The sequence below is a fragment of the Vicugna pacos genome, chromosome 26, assembly GCF_048564905.1.
Source record: "Vicugna pacos chromosome 26, VicPac4, whole genome shotgun sequence".
NCBI lineage: Eukaryota > Metazoa > Chordata > Mammalia > Artiodactyla > Camelidae > Vicugna > Vicugna pacos.
The window spans coordinates 24,972,111-24,993,188 of NC_133012.1; the positions used below are offsets into that span (position 1 = coordinate 24,972,111).

General features: G+C 39.7%; 1 protein-coding gene across 1 annotated transcript in view; it reads left to right on the forward strand.

Annotated features, from left to right (window-relative positions):
* Positions 1 to 19,606, forward strand: part of VEGFC (vascular endothelial growth factor C) — an 80,957-nt gene extending 61,351 nt beyond the window's left edge. The window contains exons 4-7 of the mRNA XM_072950506.1: positions 5,136 to 5,287; positions 15,477 to 15,583; positions 15,892 to 16,225; positions 19,094 to 19,606. Of these exons, the coding sequence (XP_072806607.1) occupies positions 5,136 to 5,287; positions 15,477 to 15,583; positions 15,892 to 16,225; positions 19,094 to 19,208 (708 nt within the window). The 3' untranslated portion in view covers positions 19,209 to 19,606. The remainder of the gene's footprint in view (positions 1 to 5,135; positions 5,288 to 15,476; positions 15,584 to 15,891; positions 16,226 to 19,093) is intronic.
* Positions 19,607 to 21,078: the final 1,472 nt, after the last annotated feature.

Genomic DNA, 21,078 nt, shown 5'->3' on the forward strand with positions numbered 1-21,078 from the left:
CCATTCTTGTTGGTGGGAATGGACTATTAAATATTCTTATTAAAGAATTCCAGTAGACATCAAATGGGAGCCTCTCAGTTGGAAATGTTTGTCATTTCCTCTTGTTTATTACAGTTTTACAGAATACACAATCAAAATATTTTTCAGTTTCCAGCATTGTTTAAATGCCATCTTTATGTAAATTCTTTTGATCTCCTCCAAAACCAGCAACTGTTTTAACAGACAACTACTGAGAGAATCGCCATCAGTCTCCATAATGAATTTTATTTTTATTTAGATCCTAAATTATATACAAGCTAATACCATCTATTGTTCAAGAACAATTCCCTTTATGGCATAAAACTATTTTAGGAAAACCGTATTCAAAATATCAAATTATAATTGTTACCATCAATTAGTATTTACTAATCACACGCATATACATGGAATTATTAGCTAACGCTGAGCATAGTACACAAATGTTGCGCTCTGTGAGCTCAGATCTAGAATAGAAAGTACTGTCGTGCAACATTAAAGCCCAGAACAATCTGACAGCAGTTTAAGGGGTTTTATTATATTAAAGTGTGAAGAATCTGTTTATTGTTTCAAACACTGATGTGTTTGGATAGACCTTGACTCTTTGAGAGAAAATTATATTCACTGTGTTGGTTCGGGTCTTTACATAATGACAAGCACAGACTTTATAAGGGGTCTAAACTGCAGGTTCTTATTTTTAAAAAATATTTTCCTATTTTGGGGAAGGTTTAATTCGATTTATTTATTTATTTTTAATGGAGGCACTGAGGACTGAACCCAGGACCTTGTGCATGCTGAGCACGCACTCTACCCCTAAACTACAGGTTCTTACTGACCGACGGCATTTGTGGTAAATTACCTGATATGTTTAAAATTCCAACCTAGTATCATTATATATATTTATATATAAATATGTATCTATATATATAAGGTTTTTTCCTCTAATTTACTCTCATCTTTCATTTCGCTTAACTGTGATTTACAGAGGAGCAAGAGTCATTGATTGATGACTGTTATCTTGAGAGTCTGGCAAGGCACTTGGCGTCTTCCAGATTCTCAATACACAGTTACTGAAAACAAAGAAAGATGTTAAACAAGTTAAAAAATTGTAATTCCTCTAACAAAGATTCAGCTCAGTTTTGAAGAAGGAGAATCATCCAAGCAACACCACCATGAAATCACCACCATTATTATCCCTAATTTATAGATAATGAAACGGAGGCTGAGGGAAGTTAGGTAATTTTTCCAAGTCACAGAAGCAGCAAATTTCAGATGCAGGACTCTAGCTGATGTGTGTCTGTTTTTAAAACTAAGATCTTATTATTCTTAAATCTCTAGTAGAAAAGGGAAGTTGCCAGTTTGAAAGGTTTGTTGTTTGTTTGTTTGTTTATGTAGACATGTGAGTTTATAATGTGATTCTAATTGTTAATGTATTTCAGTTCAAAAGAAGTTTACATTTTCTGAGCACATACTATCTGATTAGGAAAAAAAGGCCTATGGACATCCTTAGTAACATAGGGACTAAATATTGCAATATAAAATTTACAAATTGATGTGTAAAGAAGAAAACAAAAAGGAGTATAAGCCATAGTTAATCATTTTAAGTGAAAAAAAAGTCATCAATATGTACACTGAATAGTAGTACAGAAAGAAGTTGGAAAATGAACGAGACTCCTTGAGTGTATGGCACACCTAGTGTAGGCACAATCCTGTCCCAATGCTCACATGCATGGTGCACTCTGAGGACATGTTTCTCATTTTTCTGAAGTTGATAAATGAATAAAACTCAATTATCAAATATCTTTCTCCTTTTAGTGTTGATCAAAGACATTTCTCTCTGGACCTTTAAATTTTTCCACACTGACACAGGCAAGTAGAAAATTAAGGAAACTACCTGAAACACTCAGGTCAAAATTTGGAGGTAACAGATGTGTTTCAAGAAGAGGTTTTTTACTTTCATTTTTAGACTGCTTATTCCTTTTGATCAAATTAGTTGAATTCAGCTGGCCAGTTGTCTACTTACACTCAAACCAGAGACATTTCTGTAATATTGATAATTTTGTTTTATTTAATTAGTTCAACTCTATATAATTTTTTGTCTTAAACTGCACCACAATTTTAATGCTTTATGAAAATCATCAATTTATAGGGGGGAAAAAACAGTTCTCTAAACATGATTTTTTTTAAATGTCTCTTTACCTGCCCCTTTATTCTTTTAGTCAGTGTGCTCACCCACACAAATTTCCTCCACCCTTTGAGAGTGAGGGACCAGCTTATTTTAGAGGAAGATGCTTTTTTAATGCGCGTTTTGCTGACTCCCTGCATCTCCCTGGAACACTCTCCAGAGCCCTCGTTCCTGAGTGCACGCTTGGCGCTTCGGGGCGGGGCCTGAGCGTGGACATTATCCCCCCAGGAGTGGCCGGCGTCTGCCCACGGTCACCGGTAACGCCCCCTGCGATCTCTCCGCTCCGGCAGTCACGCCAGGGTGGAAGCTGGAAGGGCAGCCGTCGCGGAGGGTAGGACTGATGCTGCTGAGGTTTGCGGGCGGAGACACCCCCTGCTCGTCTGCACCAGCTGTGACCGCGAACGGTGCCTCGTCCCTCACTGCCAGCCCTGCTCTGCCTTGTGTCCCTGCGGACAGTCAGCACGTCCCGCCGCGACCGCGCGCGCGCTGCCGGCAGCCGTGCCCCCGGGGCCGGGCCCTCCGAGCCCTTCCCCTCCCGCCCGGCGCGGCCTCTCTCCTTGCTCGTCCGCCCCACGGCCGCTCCTGCCCGCAGCCCCTGCCCCGCCACGCGCTCAGAGCCGCGCTGGTGCCCCGCTGTCCTCGCTGCGTCCTCGTCCTCCCTGAAGGCCTGCGACCCTGCGACCACACACACCGTCCTGACGCTCTCCTGCCTTCGGCTTTATGATACCATCTCTGGTTCTGCCGGTCGGGTCGCTCCTCTTCCCAGACCTCTTTACTGGTTCATTTGCCTTCTTCCACCCCCTTACGTGTTCCTATTGCCCGGATTTCTACTATTAGACATGTTCTGTTTTCATTCAGAATGACCTCGCCAAGTAATCTGGGCAGACCCCAAGGCTTTAATTCTCCCTTTAGTATCAGTGGCCTTCCAGCGGCTCTCTGAGCTCTAGGTGCGTATTCAGCTGCCTAATAGACATAGAGTCTTCGGCTTTCGTAAGCTGACCTGCACATCTTCCTGCCATTTCCACTATGACAGAATTTAAGCAATTTAGAAATCATATAAATATAAAAATTAAATAAGCAATTTATTCTAAAAATTGTTTATTTTCTAAGCCTCCTTTTATTTCTTCTGCAATGCTGGTTCTTACATGTAGAGTCCAGAGGTGTCATAATAGAAAAACTGTAGTGTATGTAGATAGTTCAGAACTATCTATCTTACGATAGTTCTACCTAGTGCAAAGGGTTTCACCAGTGGGACATTTTACCTAATAAGAGGTTTCATCCAAACCACATAAACAAATGTCTTTAGAGGAAACTGGTCAAAATCATAATACTGGGTTACGCTGAGGTCATGTGTTGAGATTATCTGTGTAGAACAGAAAGTACTTTGGAAAATACCTAGAATCTTGAGAATATATGCAAATGATAATAACTCCCATCGACACAATAATGAAATGACACATCATAATCATATACATTAGTTTATATAATTTTTGAAAGTCTTGTGAATGGGTCAAATTTTGTTCTCAGTTGACTGGTTCTCAGTTGAATAAATATTCAGCTTTGAGAAGTTAAATGACCTTTCCAAGTTCACACAACTTATTAGTGGGGTTGCAAATGACAGCACCCTGTCTGGTGTGGTCCTGCGTCCGTTCCTCCCGAAGCATTTGTGCTAAGGAGGAGCTGAACTTTTATTTGAAAATACGATGAACACATTTCAAGTGAAGAAAGGGTGCATTTTATAATATAGATATTTCCGTATTTCATTCTTCAAAATTCATTTCAATAAATCCTCCTGTAGGCTTGGACAAAATGGGCAACTAATTCTATTCCCTAAATATTTTCAATGATCTTCAACTGTTGGCATTAAATTACAGCAAGGAGCCAAACCACAAGGCTCTGAAGTGTGTCATCTCTTTTTAGCACCACTTAGATTTCCAGAAAGGTACCAGATAACGTGTGATTCAACTATAGTTAAATGACAGTGAACTGATCTTATCAAGCAGGTAATGGCCAGGATTTCACTTTTACCATTATTACTGATCATCATTTAGACTTCAGACCACTTGGTGTTTAAATCCACTACATTTTACTTAATCACTGATATATTTGTGTATTCAACTTAAAACTCTGTTTTTAAGGAAGGAAGAGGAAAACTGAAGTTCTCCATAAATAAGGCAATCAGAATGAGATTTTAGTTACACTAAATGCTGAAACTAATTCACCGTCATGTATAATGTCCTACCCTATTTTAAACTTATATTTTCATAATGCCTTTGCCAACATAGCAGAAACAGTGCTTTATCTGTTAAATCATGACTGTGTTTATTTTTCTTTTAAACATAATAAATTCATAAGCTATCTCAGATACCTGCAAAGCTACTTTGAGTTTGAAATTTAATTTGGAATGAAAATCAATTTTACGTCTCTGTATTTGATGTCTGTGGTTTACATAAAATAGGACTTAGCCAACCATTTCTAGGTTGTGTGACCAATAGCTTTGCTCTTACATCACAAAGATATTTATGTTTGTGCCACTTTTTAAACCCCTGGAATAATCGAGGACTGGAGACGGTCCTTTTTCCCTTGAGCGCCTTGGTGTGTCAATCTCTGCTCCGATATCATTAGTTGGTTATCAGAATTCTAATATGCTTTATAATAGGGACATGAGATAAGCATATGGACTTTTGATTATTCTGATAAAGGATATTGATCAGAATAATATTGAGCTGATAAAGGATATTGATCAGATTGCGTATGGTGCAAAACAGTTTTATGTTGTAATCATAAAAATAAAACCTTTAGCATCCTTCATATATTATGCAGCACTACTGAATTATAAAGAGTTAATCTCACTCTTTTTGGACTCCAGCATTTACCATAAAAATGCTTTATAGCATCTATGTAATTTTTTCTTCTTTTTGTCCCTTCTTTGTAGTTGTTTGAAATTACAGTGCCTCTCTCTCAAGGCCCCAAACCAGTAACAGTCAGTTTTGCCAATCACACTTCCTGCCGATGCATGTCTAAGCTGGATGTTTACAGACAAGTCCATTCCATTATTAGACGCTCCCTGCCAGCAACACTACCACAGTGAGTATGAATTAAATCTGCTTTTTTTCTGCATCCTCTACTAATATAAAATTATTTCCAAGTAAGCACAGTTGATTAAAAGAATTTTTGTGAAATCTGCTAGGATATGCTTCTGCACCAAATAAAAAAGAAGACAAATTTAAAAGCACACCATGAAAATAAAATTAAACTGAAACAGGAAAACCCACACTATAGACAAAATAGCTCACAATATGAAAGAAGTATTTCTATGGAATGACACATAAGACACCAGCATCCCATGTTCAACGTTCATGAAATCGGATGTGCAAACTCACAGATGTTAAAACTGAAAATGTTTGAGCCCAAAATGTTTGATCCACAACAAAAAGTAAATCTAAATGAATTGTTTTACATATGTTAGCATTCAGTCTCCTTTCTCCAATCTCAATCTGTTTTTCTCTCTATATCTATTTTTTTTATTTCAGCATGGATTGAATATTGAGGTATTGATTAATACTTGAAGTAATTTTCTTTTACTATTGCCTCTAATTAACAAAGTAACATTGGCCATTCAGATTGCCTCCCCATCCCGTGTATTAATTTGGTTAACGGCCGTTGTGCTTCAGTAGATCTTATAGATGGACCTGGATAGACCATCAGGTATTGAATAGTTCATAATGAATCCTTATGGCCTGCCATCTGAGATCTAGGAACTTTCTGTGTTCTGCCCTCAAAGTGAGGGTGCAGCTCTTTGTTCTTTAGGACAGTGCGTGTGGAATGTGCGTGTGAACACACCTGACATAACTCCAGCATTTGTAACAAAGGCATAAATAAATGGATGGGCAAACATGTTTATTACAGAAGATCTTTTTTAGAAACCATGCACTTTAGGGGACTTGACAATAAACGTGATGTGCTAATTAGCAGTTTTCCCTGTTGGTTCTCTTGGGGCTGCTTTACTTAGTGTGACAGATAGGAAGCCTTATCTTTCCAGGAACACTGGAGGAAAAACTCAAGGATCACCCGATTTGGCAGACAGAAAGAGAAGTTCTTACAGGCATCTGTGCATACATTCACGCTGATGCAGGGGGAGACCAGGGCCCCTGAATCAGGACCTGCCATTTCATGCACGCAGCCCTGGGAGTTCTGGTCACCCTTCCCCCTTGGCAACTCATCCATTCTAAGCACATCAGTCCTTATCTCCATGCTGACGGTTTCCACAATTACAGTTCAGGAGGACCATATTGGTGACTTACAATACTTTATCTAAGTCTCTTTTATATCTCTGTGTTTATATCAGACATAACACATGAAAAATCAAAGATTTATTAAGCCCTTTTATTTACCTCTGCATTATTCAGAGCGGTGTTCTCTCATATTCTTTGAGGCCTTGAAATCACACAAGTGTCATTACTTACTTCTTTCCCTATAATGTCCCCAAACACTGTTGATTACTTGAGGGGAGAGGGGAGACATCCGCTCCGACATGAACTTCAGTTCCACTTCCGTCACTGCCATCTTTATCCGCTTTGTTCGGTCTGCATTTCTGATTTAACGTAGTGGCTTCGATACTAGCTTCCTTGTATCAACTATGTCCCCAGCTCCTCTGTGATGTCGCAGGTAAGCTTTCGAAGGCATCATCGCATTCATCTGACCAGAAACGGCTTCTCAAAAGACTGGGCGCAGATTTTCCACCTCTCTTTGCTGGTATCAGCCTTTTTTTCTCGTTTTTCTTCCCATTATTCACCAAGTCTGTGTTTCACGAAGTCTGATTCCCCAAACACTAAGCTCATTTCCTGCTCTGTATCTTGTTTCTATTCCAGCCTGGCTTAAAATAAATTTCCTTTCTTTTCTGCCTTTCCAAAGCCCTTTCCATTTCTCAGAGTTCAGGTAAAGGTCTTTCTCCTGCATTTGTCTTGTCTGAATGCCATGGCCACCTTTCCATCTTGAATACCCTGAGCGATGACTATCTTTACTTTGTCCTTGCACCGATGTTTAGGGGTCTGTACAAGTTGCACGTGAACCTGGACTGTAAGAGTGTTTTAGGTAGGTTTATGTCTTCTATAGTCCAGCTAATAACACTTAAAAATAATTGAGCCATTACTACTTTCAGCTTGTAACACACACGGTCTCTTTTAACCTTGACAAAAATCATCTATGAAGTTGGTAGTAGTAAGAGCCTTATTTTACAGATGAAGCAAGTAATCTCACTCTAAACTTAGGGGCTGAACAGATACACTGCACTGATCAACAAATGGCTTGTTAAATAAAATAACTTACTTATCTGTATATGGCTCAGAGCAATTGCCAATTATACTCATGTGTCCATCGTCACTTATTCATATAACTATGATACTAAATCCTGTTTAAGGTCAAGAAAAGACAAATGTTTAGAGCAAAAAGAGCTTGGATCTTAGAATAGGCCAGAGCTGAATTAAAGTCTGCCACTAGTTAGCAGTTTACAATTGTGAATTTCATGTCTCTGAACCCGTTTGCTTGTATTTAAAATGTAAGGATGTAAAGAGTATTGGAGGAAATACTGAATGCTTTTGCAGTGACTAGTTAGCATAGCGCCCGGCATCTACCGGTCAGTCAGTAAAGGGCAGATTTATTATTACCGTTAAGATTCATGTTGGATTCATTTCCTTGTCTGTGTGCTTTTCAGTATGCTTTACTACATACAATAAGAAATGTATTTTATATTCCAAGCCAGCATCCACATAACTACGTGTGTATGTAATATCCATATGTATAAATATGGATGTGTCATATATGTTACATACATAATTTAAAGTAGACAACTATATACCATAATATATAGTTAGTCCTATAAAAGTAAACAAAGTATTGTTTTAAAATACTTCCTGTATTGTAGTGCTGTTCAACTTTTTTTCATTATCACCCCCTAAGGATTCTTTTACAGACATTTTTTTTCTAATCACCTCCCCTATGAAATTTTAATACCAGACATATTTATATCTCTTTACATACTTAAAGTATATCTGGGCTTTGTACATTAAAAACGAAGTAGAAAGCATCCTTTTTTATTCAGTGTAGGATTGAAAATGACAAAATAAAATTTTTACAGTGAAAGTTTAATTAAAAATGTAAAAGTGATTAACATTGAACACAACTGTATAACTATTTGCTGAGAAACATTTAAAGTAATTTATTTACTTATATAAATGGTAATGTATCAAATTACATATGGAAATTAGCAACTGGTATAAATGTATAACAATGCAAACATAATAATCCTTAAAACATTCTAAATAATCATTTTCCAGCAAAAGTAAAATAATTTTTTTCAATAATTTCTTTAAAAATGTTTAGAAAAATTAAAAATTTTAAACTTCCGCTCCATATGAGAAAACGATGTTAAACTTGTATAGTTACGAGATATTCATTTAGATAGTTTGGACTTTTTTTCTTCTCAGCATTTGACATAGCAATGGTTTGAGTAACTTTTGTAGAATTGAATAATAAGATAATTCTAAACTTAAAAAACTTCTTAAAGCTCAAGTCACATGCAAAAAGGATCAAGCATAAGCAGTGGCCACAAGGCAGCCCATGGACACACCCAGACACCTCCCACTCTGTGACTCTGAGATGGAGCACCTGACCCAGGGGAGGTCCTCCAGTCACAGCCATTTATTCACTATAACTTTATAGCTTATCCTGCATACACTTGGGCTATCTTCCACTGCCAACATTCATGTGATAGCCAGTAAAACTCAGTAGAAATTAAATACTAAAGAATGAGATTTTGTTGGTTTTAAAGGGCCAGAGGCCACTGTCAGATCTAAGATTCCTCCTCCCCAGCCCCCAGTTTCCCCCTCCTTACCGTTGATAATATTCCCATTACAAAGGCATGCCTTATTCCATGGGATGCACTCCAATACTTTTTTTTTCCTATTATTTCTCTTTTTTAAAATGTTGGTCTCAACCTATTATGAACTGTGACTCACAATTTAATTAAAAAACTGTTACAGTGATAATGTAACATGGGTACGTGTTGATAAATGCAAAACTGTGTTTTAAAATCATTACCTTTGTTAAGAGTTAAGAGGAAAGGCCAGCACCATGGTTAAAATGAAGAAGACGAACAAAACCAAGTGTGGGCAATGACGTGGTGCAGTTGGCACACTCGTGTATCACAGACGGGAATGTAAAATGGTGTCACCACTTGGCAAACATTTTGGCAGACGCTTGTAAACTTGAACACATACTTACAATGTGATCGATAACTTCTCTTCCTAGGTATTTACCCAGGAGAAATAGAAACATACTTCCACACAATGATTTGTAGACAAATGTTCATATAAGCTTTATTAGCCAATAACTGGGAATAATCCAACTAGCCCTCAAAGGTAAATGAATAAACAAACTGTAGTGTGTCCACACAGTGGAATATTACTGAACAGTCTAAAAAGGATGAACTGTTGATACACAGTTCATGAATGGATCTCACAAACAGTAAGCCAAGTGAAAGAAGCTAAGCTAAAAAGAATACATACTGTATGATTCAATTTACATGAAACCTTAGAAAAGACAAATATAATTTAGACTCAGAGAAAACAATTCAGTAGTTACCTGAAGATGCTGGTGGTGGACATTGACTGGGAGGAGCAAAGGGAACCTTTTGGGTTGATAGAAATGCTCTATATTTTGATGGTGGTGATAGTTACATGGGAGCATGCATTTGTAAAAAGACAATGAATTTAGAATAGGAGCATTTTACTGGATGCAGATTATTCCTCCATAAAACTGATTTTTGAATGCCAAGAGAAAAAGACCCCTTTTATTAAGTGTCATTTTGAAATTAGTTTTAGGTTCAAAATGGTAGATGTCCCAAGATCTTTATGGTGACACTAGCGGGAGGGCTACCCAGCACTGCTTTATGTAGGGGATGAAATTTCACTCAGAGGCAACAACGTCCCAATTCTGTTCCCTCCCTGCCCTCACTCACCACGGTCTGGAAGAAGACAAGGCATGTCTTTTCCAAATGGATGATACACTATTTACATTTTTATGAAGTTAAATAAGAAACAGACCATCTGTTTTGCATTATTTATGAACAAGCATAACTAAGTAATTAAAAGAACCATCCACCAAGTGAGTCATGCATAAAATAATTATTGAGCCTCTAAAATGGACAGAGGATGTCTCTAGGTACCGTGAGAGAGGACAGAGACCAGCTTGGCTGCGTCTGACCGCAGGGCACTCACGGTCCAGGGACAACACGGGTTCCACTGAGCAGTCTCAGTGTCAGCAGCACCGAAAAACCATGAATTCCAGAAGAGGGTCTCTAACAGAAAAGTTAGCCATCAATTTTCATATTGATGTTCTCACAGATTATCCTTTTCCCAATGATTTCCTCTCGTATTTTCCTGCAAATTGAATTCGATGAATTTCCAAGGCCCCTTTCAAAATGGAGACTCTCTTTTTATGGAGGGAGCCACCTGAGATTAAGAAGTGATGCCTTAGGATCTTCTGCTTGGTAGAGGCAGTGTCCATTCATTCATTCATGTTTATGTTGAGTCTTCTCGGTGCATAGTAGTGTAATAGGAAATGTAGGATATTTTAAAAATGGATAATATTATTTCTTAACTAAAGCAGCTTATGTACCAGAGTACAAATACACACAAATCTATCTAACATAGTAAGTATATAATACACGATGCCCTGCTTCACTCAGTCATTCAGCAAGCAGTTTTTGTGTGCCTGCTAGGTGCTACTGTTGTGCTCGGCTACAGAAATAGAAAGATAGACAGGATTGCTACCCCGAAAGACATCCTGTGAGTGAGTCAGACTGTACACGGAAGACTGGAATTCGTGTGGTAGAGGAGGTTGTGCCAGATGTTCGGCTGGAGCTCAGAGTGATGGATACTGTCGGCAGGGCTCAGAGAGAAAGCAGAATTGCATGCTCCACCCCAAGGGTGGACTTCTCTCCTCGTCAAGCCTCTCGGGAACCACTAGACGATACATGTAGGGACGGGATAGTTATACTTTATGTTATGGAAAGAACAGCCTGGAGGCAACGTAGTAGGTGGATTAGAGAAGCAAAACAGGACTTGGAAAAACTGGAGAGGAAGCTTCGGAAATAATCCAAGAGAGGAATGATGGGAGTGGGAACCAAGGCAGTGGGTAGTGAGGATGGGAAGAAAACAGGTGGAAAGACGTTTGAACCATAAGAAAGCGTATGACTTGGGAGCGGCGTGCGTGGGGCGACAAAGCGGGAGGAGCGGAGGGTGAAACCGCGTGGATGATGTTCAGAAAGACAGGGAACACCTGTTCCCGGGAAGCATGGGGTTGAAAAGGACAGTTGAGTCTTTACATGCATGTACTTTAGGTTTCTGTGGTATCTCTAAGTAATCAAGGTGAAATGTTCAGGAGACAATGGATGTGGAGCTGGGGAGACACTGGGGGGCATGCACATGGGGTAGCTACCAGTATGGACTGGTACTTAGAGCCACTGGAAGAGGTGAACCCAACCAAGAACAATATCATGGGGAATATGAATATTTAGGAAACGGAGAAACAACAGACATGCAGGAGATGGAGCGAGGGAGGGCAGTCAGAAGAATTAGGCATAAAAACTGGGAGAGAGGTGTATTACCAAATCCAAAAGCTATTGCAAAAGCCAACGAGAGTTCAAGGAAAGAAGTGATGAGAGGATCAAATATCAGAAAAAGCTTAAGAGTGATTAGGACCAGCTCCATGAGCTGAAGGACATGAGATGGAGATAACATGTGTTTATTAATCACCTACTGTGTGCTAGGCACAGAGAGGGAGGGTGTGGTTTGAGGAAGAGGGAGAGAAAACGAGAGTGAGAGAGAGAGAGGAGTTCCCAATTTCAGGAGAAACTGAAGCCAAGAGATCAAGTGACTTTCCCCAACATCACACAACTGAAAATGTAGCAAAGCAGATCCAGGCTAAATCTGGAGCCAGTCCATTCCTTTGGGGATGCTGTCATCACTGCATTTTTAATTTCTTTAAATTAAAAAGAAAAAAACCTACAAATAAAGGACAAAAAAAAAGTGACATATCCTTCTACCCCAGTTCAAAATTTAAGAAACATTTTGTCATATTCACTTAAGATACAACCCAAAGCCCCAGTCACCGTTCTTCATCCTCTATTTCCAGAGATAACCACTACTCAGAAACTGTATTATTTTCATTTAGACTTTCCTACTTTTATGGCATGTGGGTGTATTGACATATCACAAGAGATTACATAGTACAGATGTGAGTGTTTAAATTTTGTAAGTTAAAATTGTGACATCACTTTTTCGTCTCAAAAAAGTGTGTATAATCATATTGATATCTGTAGGTCTAGTTTGTTCATTAAATAGCTGTATAGTTTTCCACTGGATGGATGGACGGATGGATAGATAGATAGATTGGAAGAACTTTTTCATGCTTATTCTGTGACAACATACCATAGGGAAGGCAAGATACCACCCATTGGGAAGAGAACAAAATCAAATGAGTTACCACATTTGAGAGACAGTGCCTTGAAGTTAACTTTATCCTGTGGTAAATTTATTGGTTAGTTAATTGGTTTTCATTGACAGTGTTCCTAAAGGAAATAGCACATTCTAGGGAATAGACTTGAATAATTCCGTCGGGTTTTGATCTAAGAGAGCAATAGGAGATAAATCACAAGGACAGCGTAAGACTTTGCTCCTGGAGGCTGAAGCACCAGCCCACGTCTCACCTGCCGTGTCTCTTAGAGGTGGTGGAGAAGCACAGGGAGTTTCTGGGTAGAGGAGAGGCAGACACTGTTCACGTGGCCCAGGTACCTGGAGTTGCGTTCATGGGTAGTGAAGCTAGAGGATGTGTATTATTTCAGCCTGACTAGGAGGCTCTCTCAGTCTCTGGGAGAAGGTCATGCTGTGGTCAGAAAGACAGAACGGAGGAGTGAAAAAAGATGAGAAAATTGATAAATCTAACCTGAAGGCTAATTTGTGATTTTGCTTCTTTACTGTTTTTCATTTCTTTTACACAAATGTTGACATTGTTTTACTAAGATACCCAATAAAGCAGACTTTCTTCTAAGAAGTTAGAGTTATTCAGGCTTATTAGGAAAACTTCATTCTTGTGAGAACTCATCTTTTCTCCAAGAAACAGTCATTTTATAGCCGAGACAACGTTTGACTTGGAATTTGAGTGTCTTTGGACTATTAATCTATAACAGATCCTCAGTCCTAATGCTTAAAAGCTTGAATATCCATGAGGTTTTTTTTCCCATTTTAGTTTTTTTTCCCTTTTAATTTGAAAATTGTACAGTGTTGCTTCATTTAAAAATGGAGATAAACAGAATAGCAATTATAGTTTAATTTTAATAAACTATATCAGAGCAGGAAATGCAGGGGTAAAATATCTGCCAATTAAATTGGACAGAATCTTGCACCAGTTGGTCAGAAACGACCTTTTTTCCCCAGCATTTTAAAGCATGCATTTTTATTTTGCCCTGAAAATGTCCTTTTTGCAAGTTCAGCCCCCTTAGGTCCATATGCAGTTATTTTTGAGACCTTAATTCGTATGTCTATTCACCCTCCTTACAAAGCTGATGACCTAAATATTGTCTAATACCATTTGAACACCTGTGATATGAATGGATTTACCAATGGAACTCAGGCCTTTGGGCCGTCTTGTTTCTGCTTCCTAAAAGATAACGATGCAAAGCACGGCATTCCTATGGCTCGCTAACCGACTGGCAGAAATTACAGCAAAAAGTACATGGCGGAGCAGATTTCATCAGTACATCGTCTGCACTAAGGCTGTGTCTGTAACGTTACCCATAGGAAGGGGCTATTAGAGCAGAGATTTTGTGAAGCTTAATTTCAAGTTCATCCAAATCACCTTGATGATTATTTTTAATAAATGTCCATAGTATTAGACCAAATCTACCAGTCATTTTCTAAAAATTTCAATAAACTTTTTTAAAAAGCAATTTTCAGTTTATAGAAAACCTGAGCAGAAAGTAGAGTTCCCCGTTACTCTCCCCCCTAGTTTCCCGTTACTAGCATCTTGCCTTAGTGTGGTACGTTTGTGACCACTGATGAGCCAATATTGATACCTTATTCACTAAAATCCATTATTTACATTAGTATCTTTTTGTTGCACATTGCATGGATTTTGTCAGATGTATAATGACAGCCACCATTATATTCTCATACAGAATGTTTCGCTGCCCAAAAGTCCCCTGTACGCCATCTGTTCAGCCCTACTCCTCTTCCCCTGAAACACGGCCATCAGTCAGTCATTTGGATGTCTTATCAGCCCTCTGATGCCCTCAGCAGGTGTTCTTTTGTTGTCATTGTTTTGCTTTGTTTTGTTTTTGTTTGTGAATGAAATGTGGCTGTGATGAGCTAATGAGACCAGTGACTACTGAGGGACGCGTTTTTACTGAGTTCCTGGTTCCGTTTGCCCATTTCTCTGTTCTAATTCTGTTCATTTAAATATGACAAACTGATAAAGGCAGTAACTCCTAGATTCCCATTGTTTCAGCCTACCACTTCTCTCAACCTTGTATATCCAAGCAAATACCAAAAAAAAGAAATAATTTTAAAAGAGGAAAACACACAGGTAGAATAACATTTCAGCTCAGCTCCAACTAATGCCAAACAGAGGCAGTAGTGTGTCTCTATTCCTTAAATACTGACTTGGAGGGTCAGGGAATTTGCAAGTCTGTAAAAACCCCAGTGCCAAAAAGTAGAGAAGATGAGAATCCAAAATCAGTATGCACCAAATAGCCGACCACGATGTTCAGGGCCCAGGAGCAGTAATTGCCACCCAGCATGCAGAATTTAATCTAACAACATACTTGGAAAGATTAATCTTTTAAAATTTCAGAAGGGAGATCAATGGCAAAATAAGATTTTAATCAATAAATCTGTTCTCTAGCACACATACCCTTAAATTTTTGTCCGCTGGTTTTACTTAGCAAAAAAAGCAATAGCTAGCAAACCAGTCGAGTGAAAGTTTTAAATAATTAATGAAATAATTATTAGAAAAGCATCTTTGTCCTCCGTACAGATGATAAGCAGGATTGTGGTTGTGCTGGTGTGTGGGAATGTTCCCATTTCGTTTCACATATTCTTACATCATCTTAAGGCTTTTTCACAAGCATGGATGCATCGATTTTACAATTCATAGGTAAGGAAAGAGATGCTCTGTGTACCACTTATGCTCCCGCCTAGCCCGTCTGTCTCTCCCACAGGTGCCAGGCTGCAAACAAGACCTGCCCCACAGATTACGTATGGAACAATCACGTCTGCAGGTGCCTGGCGCAGCAGGATTTTATTTTTCCCTCTAACGCTGGAGACGGTAAGCCAACTGATGCTTTCCAGACTACACGCCTGGGGTCTCTATTTTTGATTAACAGATATTGTAACATTAAAGTCACCCGCCCAATGTCATCATGCTTTGAAATAAGTCACGACAAAACAGAACGTCGCCTGCTTCGTATTGGTATTACTTTGAATGTCTTTGTAGAGGACCTTACCCAGGTTCGTACACAACCCTTTCATGAACAACATGGAAAGGAACACACTTTTAAATGGCTTTTTATCGTTTCACACCACCCCCAGCACCAGGTAAGGCAGAGTAAAGATGTTCTGACTGTGTCTGTCTAGACCCTGCAGGCGGATTCCACGACGTCTGCGGGCCCCGCAAGGAGCTGGACGAGGAGACCTGCCAGTGTGTCTGCAGAGGCGGGCCTCGGCCTCCCAGCTGTGGGCCCCACCGGGAGCTGGACAGACACTCGTGCCAGTGTGTCTGTAAAAACAGACTCTTCCCCAGCGCGTGTGGGGCCAACAGAGAGTTTGATGAAAACACGTGCCAGTGCGTGTGTAAAAGAACCTGCCCAAGAAACCAGCCCCTGAACCCTGGGAAATGTGTCTGTGAATGTACAGAAACGCCACAGAAATGCTTCTTAAAAGGAAAGAAGTTTCAGCATCAAACATGCAGGTAAGGGGCCTTCTTAAAGAGTATTCATGTCCTCTTACTGGAAATCGTTTTTTCAACCAAAACATCAGTCCCTTGTTGGAATGGGACCGGTTAAAATTGGAGGGTGAATTCTGATATTTTGTAACCAATGCTAAACTCTTGTGAGACTGTGTTTGCTCCCCTCAGAGAGCAAGACAGGAGCCCTGGGAACCAAACCCAGGTCCCAGCTCGGAATGCAAACCTGACGGCCCCAGAGGCTGAGGCTGAGCTCTCATTATGACGTAGAGGACAGAGGCCTAGGACGGTCACCCGTGGAGGATTTTCAAGATCTTCCAGGCGGTGCCACCTGCCCCCACCAAAAATGATGATGCCATCAGTTGTCATTCTGGACAGCCGTTCTAGGTGCAGGACCCGTGGTACCAGATTTACAGAGGACAGGATAGTATCTGGAAATGAAAATAGTTAAGCTAACTCTTTAATGGACTTAGACAAATAAAGTAGCATGTCATTAAAGGTCACTCAAGACGTTCCTTAAACCTCGATTTTGCTTCATTCTTCACCCAGAGAAAAATGAGTCTCCTGGACTCAAAACACTTTCAGTGTGAATCCCTGAACTTTTTCCTCTTAGATCTGGGAATAAGCCAGGCCTGGGATTTTGACATTTCCTCCCACTTTCCTTCAGCGTTGCTCTGCCAGCCACGCCTTTTCTCTTCCATACCTACAATGTCCTCAACTGTTGTCCTGTCCCCTCGATCTGTAAAAGTGCCCAAATTTCTTCTATTTTATTTGCATCTTACTTTGATTCTGCGCATTCCTTAGCAGCCGTGCTCTGTCCTTGTCTCCCGACCAGGCATTTGGCATTTGTGTCACCACCTCTTTCTTCTCTCACTTGGCCAACCAGCTGCAACCTGGTTTGTGCCCTGATTTCATGGTAACGTTCTGCTCAAGGTATGAGGAGGCCCTTCGTCCCCAAATCCAGGGGACAATTTGGCCTTTCCGTAACCTGTGTTTTCTGTGGCTTTTCTTTGGGCTCTCCTCATCGTTGGCTCAGACAACGTTGCATGTTCCTTGTCCTTTAGTTTCCAGGCCACTTGTTCTCCATCCCCCTCACTGGGATCTCTTCCTCCTCCCACTCTTCGCAGATGGAAATAATGCCCTTTCAGCAGATGATTATTCACACGACTTAAAACTTAGCTTTCGCTGATGTACGGTTTAGTGTCTGCATGAATGTTCATTATTAATTTTTCTTCAGTAAACGCAGTGTCCTTCTTTTTGATTGTCAAGAGTTTGTGCTCCCATGACAATGTGTATTTCCGATGCTCCATCCAGGCTAGCACGTTAGCTGCTCCATCAAGGAGACGTCCATGAACCTAGGTGTCTCGCTGATGACATTTTCTTTCATGATCATTTCAGAAGACCTTATTGGGATCCTTTTATTTCCTTTTTAGACTGTCTTGAGCAATAACTACATTCCAATTGTACTTGCATACCCTACTCTAATTACCAAAAGGATAATTTCAAAAATGCAGCAGAATATAGACACAAAATCTTATTGAAGATTATTAAACCCCTTTGCATGCTGAATCCAAGTGAACCCAGTTTATATTGAAAAGCCTGAAACTCCTGTTCACGTAAAACTAACGTGCCATTATATTTTTCTGCTGAATTCTTGTATCAGCTCGGTAGAAAAGATTTCTATCACTGTGTTGCTCCTCAGAGCATACGTTGTTTCTTAATGGCTTTCTATGTGCTGAAACTCTCCCCATGCTCATTTTTCTAAGTATATAATCCCAGGTTTTATGCATATATTGAAGCAAAAAAAGAGTTCAGTATTTTGAAAATATGTCTGCTCCTCATTTCCTCTTCATATTTATTCCGAAAGTGCAGCGGGCAGAGTACACGTTCTGTGGGTCACTGCCTGAGCCAGCAAGTCTCACTGACCATTGAGAATGGCATTGTTTTAGTAAAGCAGTGCCAGTGGCCTTACAGTGATGCGTTTGTATTTAGAAGTAAAAATAAACAAATAAGTACCATTTTAACTAGGTATGCTTTCTGGAGCAAAAGAAATGAAATTTTAAATTTCAGAATCACACGCGTGGTTTTTCTGTCGAGCATTTCTGATTTCCAGGTTACCTGGCATTTTCCTCTGCATGTCCATCCCCACTGCCACGTTATATTTACACGCCCTCCAAAAAGTCCTTCAGAGTAGCTGCCGCTCAGTGGAGCAACAGGGCCAATGATGTTATTGGCTTTTGGGTCTTTTGTCCTTTCACCACTACTGGACATTCAGGGTGAGGAGAGGGACTCCACCCACAATGAATATGGTCCCTCCCTGGCCCTCCCCCGGCCCTCACTGTTGTCACATGGAGCCCACGTGTAGAAGGCAGGGAGGGCCACCAGCCTGCAGCCAGCCAGCTGCCGGCCCTGCCAAGACACAGTGAGGGTGGGGCCCTCACTGTGGACCACAGCCCTGCCAGAATGGCTGGGTTTAATCACTCCGAAGTCTGGGTTCCAAACGAGTCCCAGATTCTTGTGAATTCTGCCACGCTTATGTGATCACGCTAAATATTCGCTCTGAGAATTTTTTATGTTTTATGTTACTTTCATCCACAAGGCAGAGAGCACTTCAAAAGAGCTCACGCTAACAACACCTCGTTCTCCCATTTGTTATATCTGCAAGCAAGACTTTTTTTAAAGGTTTTTCCATTCCTCTTAAATTTTGTAATTCCAGGCACAAACTTTAGCATTTTATAAACTGAAGAACAATTTTATGATAAAATGAGTAATTTTGGTCTAGTTTGAAACTTAGAAATCCTGCTTTTCTTTCGTAGCAGAACAAACTTCATCTCCTTGGTCTCTAACGGAAGTATGTTCCTCCTTGTCCCCCAGTTGTTACAGACGGCCCTGTACGAACCGAGTGAAGCACTGTGAGCAGGGACTTTCATTCAGTGAAGAAGTGTGTCGCTGCGTCCCGTCTTACTGGAAAAGACCGCACGTGAACTGAGATGATCCTCTTTGCTAGTTCGTCATTTTCCTAGCATGGGAAACTGTGTCGTCGCCACCTTAGAACCATGAACAGAGACACTTTGTGGGACCCTGGTAACAAAGCTGAAAATCAGTTTCCTGAACCACGTGGACACATGTTACAGAAATGGACTGGAGCTTATCTGCAAAGGACCTCTTTAAAATGCTGGTTTTCTGCCAGTGACCGAACATCTGAGGTTTTTCTCTTGTGATTTAAAAGAAAAAAAAAGAAAGAATAATGACTATATAATTTATTTCCACTAAAAATATCGTTTCCGCCTTCATTTTTATAGCGATAACAACTGGTAAAGCTCACTGTGATCAGTATTTTTATATCATGCAAAATACGTTTAAAATAAAATGAAAACTGTATGATAAGCTGGAAAGTTCAGTCCATTACCATCTTACCCTACGAGCAAGACTTGAGATTGTGAAAACATTCGTCTCCCTGTTACCTCTTCCTTTTCCTCTAGGCAGATGTCAGGTTTTGATTGCTGTGGAAGAATGCGGGCCTGTAAAAGAAGGCTTCAGAGGGACACCAATGGCTGTTCCGTCTTAGTTAAATTCACCCCTTACTAGAGTTAGTGAATTATAAACATTCCAGCACGTGGCATTCTTGAATTTATAGCCCGATGAATCAGTAGGGAACACATCATCTGAGAAGACAGTCTGCTTAGCACGTCCACTTGACGGAGAGTTACTCAGTGCTCCGGCAGCAGACTTAACCTGGAATAATCTCTCTCAGTACGTATTAAAGTGGCTTTAAAATACTCTACTCAAAAAGAATCTTTTCCAAATATTTAACTTCTTCCGACCAGCTAAAATACTTTTTGTAAGCTGAAGTGCCCCTATCCATCACATATAAAATAAACTAGAAATGACATCTAAATGCTCATATGTGTTAAAAAAGGAAACATTTCAGTCACACAAAGTGCTTGTTTCATTTGTTTAAAAAGACAGCACACTAAAATACTTTTTTTCTGGGAACAAATATTTTGCCTACATAAATACAACCAAGTAAGTGACAGAGAATTGATTATTTTCTGGTATGATATGGATACTAACAAATAAAAACACATAGCTACTAGCAAATATGTAAAAATAAGTAGTCCTGAAAGGAGAAAAAAAGTCTTCAGGAATGTAAAATTAAGTCCCTTAAACCTTACACATTTAATATAACAAAAACATTTTAATATGGTATAGGAGACTACTTTGCATAGCACAAAATATTAGTATCTATGTGTTTTGCTATACAATGATCTATTTTTTAAAAGTATTTGATTAGAAGGTTGATGCTCCAAAAATATTAAAACACTGAGTTTTCAATACTGACTTCAACAATGTTACATGCAACGTCTACTGAATTCTGGTTATGTGCTCTGCACAATGTTAACATCTAGATCATAAAGTCAGCTTTTTTGTGTGTTAGGAAAAAGAAGTGGTTGTCTTACATTCTCTCATTATACATTCATGGACCATCTTCCTATTTTTTAGTAAAGATGAATCTGAAGCCTTTAGGCAGAACATACGTGCATTGTACAGTCTCTGAACCACTAAAGTCCAGGTAATTTCCAAACTTGAGAACAGCAACTAATACTAATATTAACAATAGAAAAAGAAAAGGTAAGTGAATTTGACAACAGCTGCAGTTTTATCAGAATTTCCCCAAGAGAACAAATTCAGGGGTCATCACAGAGGGAAACACGGAATCACAGGCAGTAACATCTTTCCACCCGATGAGGAGACACACTCCCTTCGTGCATAAAATGGTCACCATCTATACAATGCATCTGAGATTCCATTTAATAAACTATCATCACATTTCAGCCAAGGATGTAAGCAAACAAACA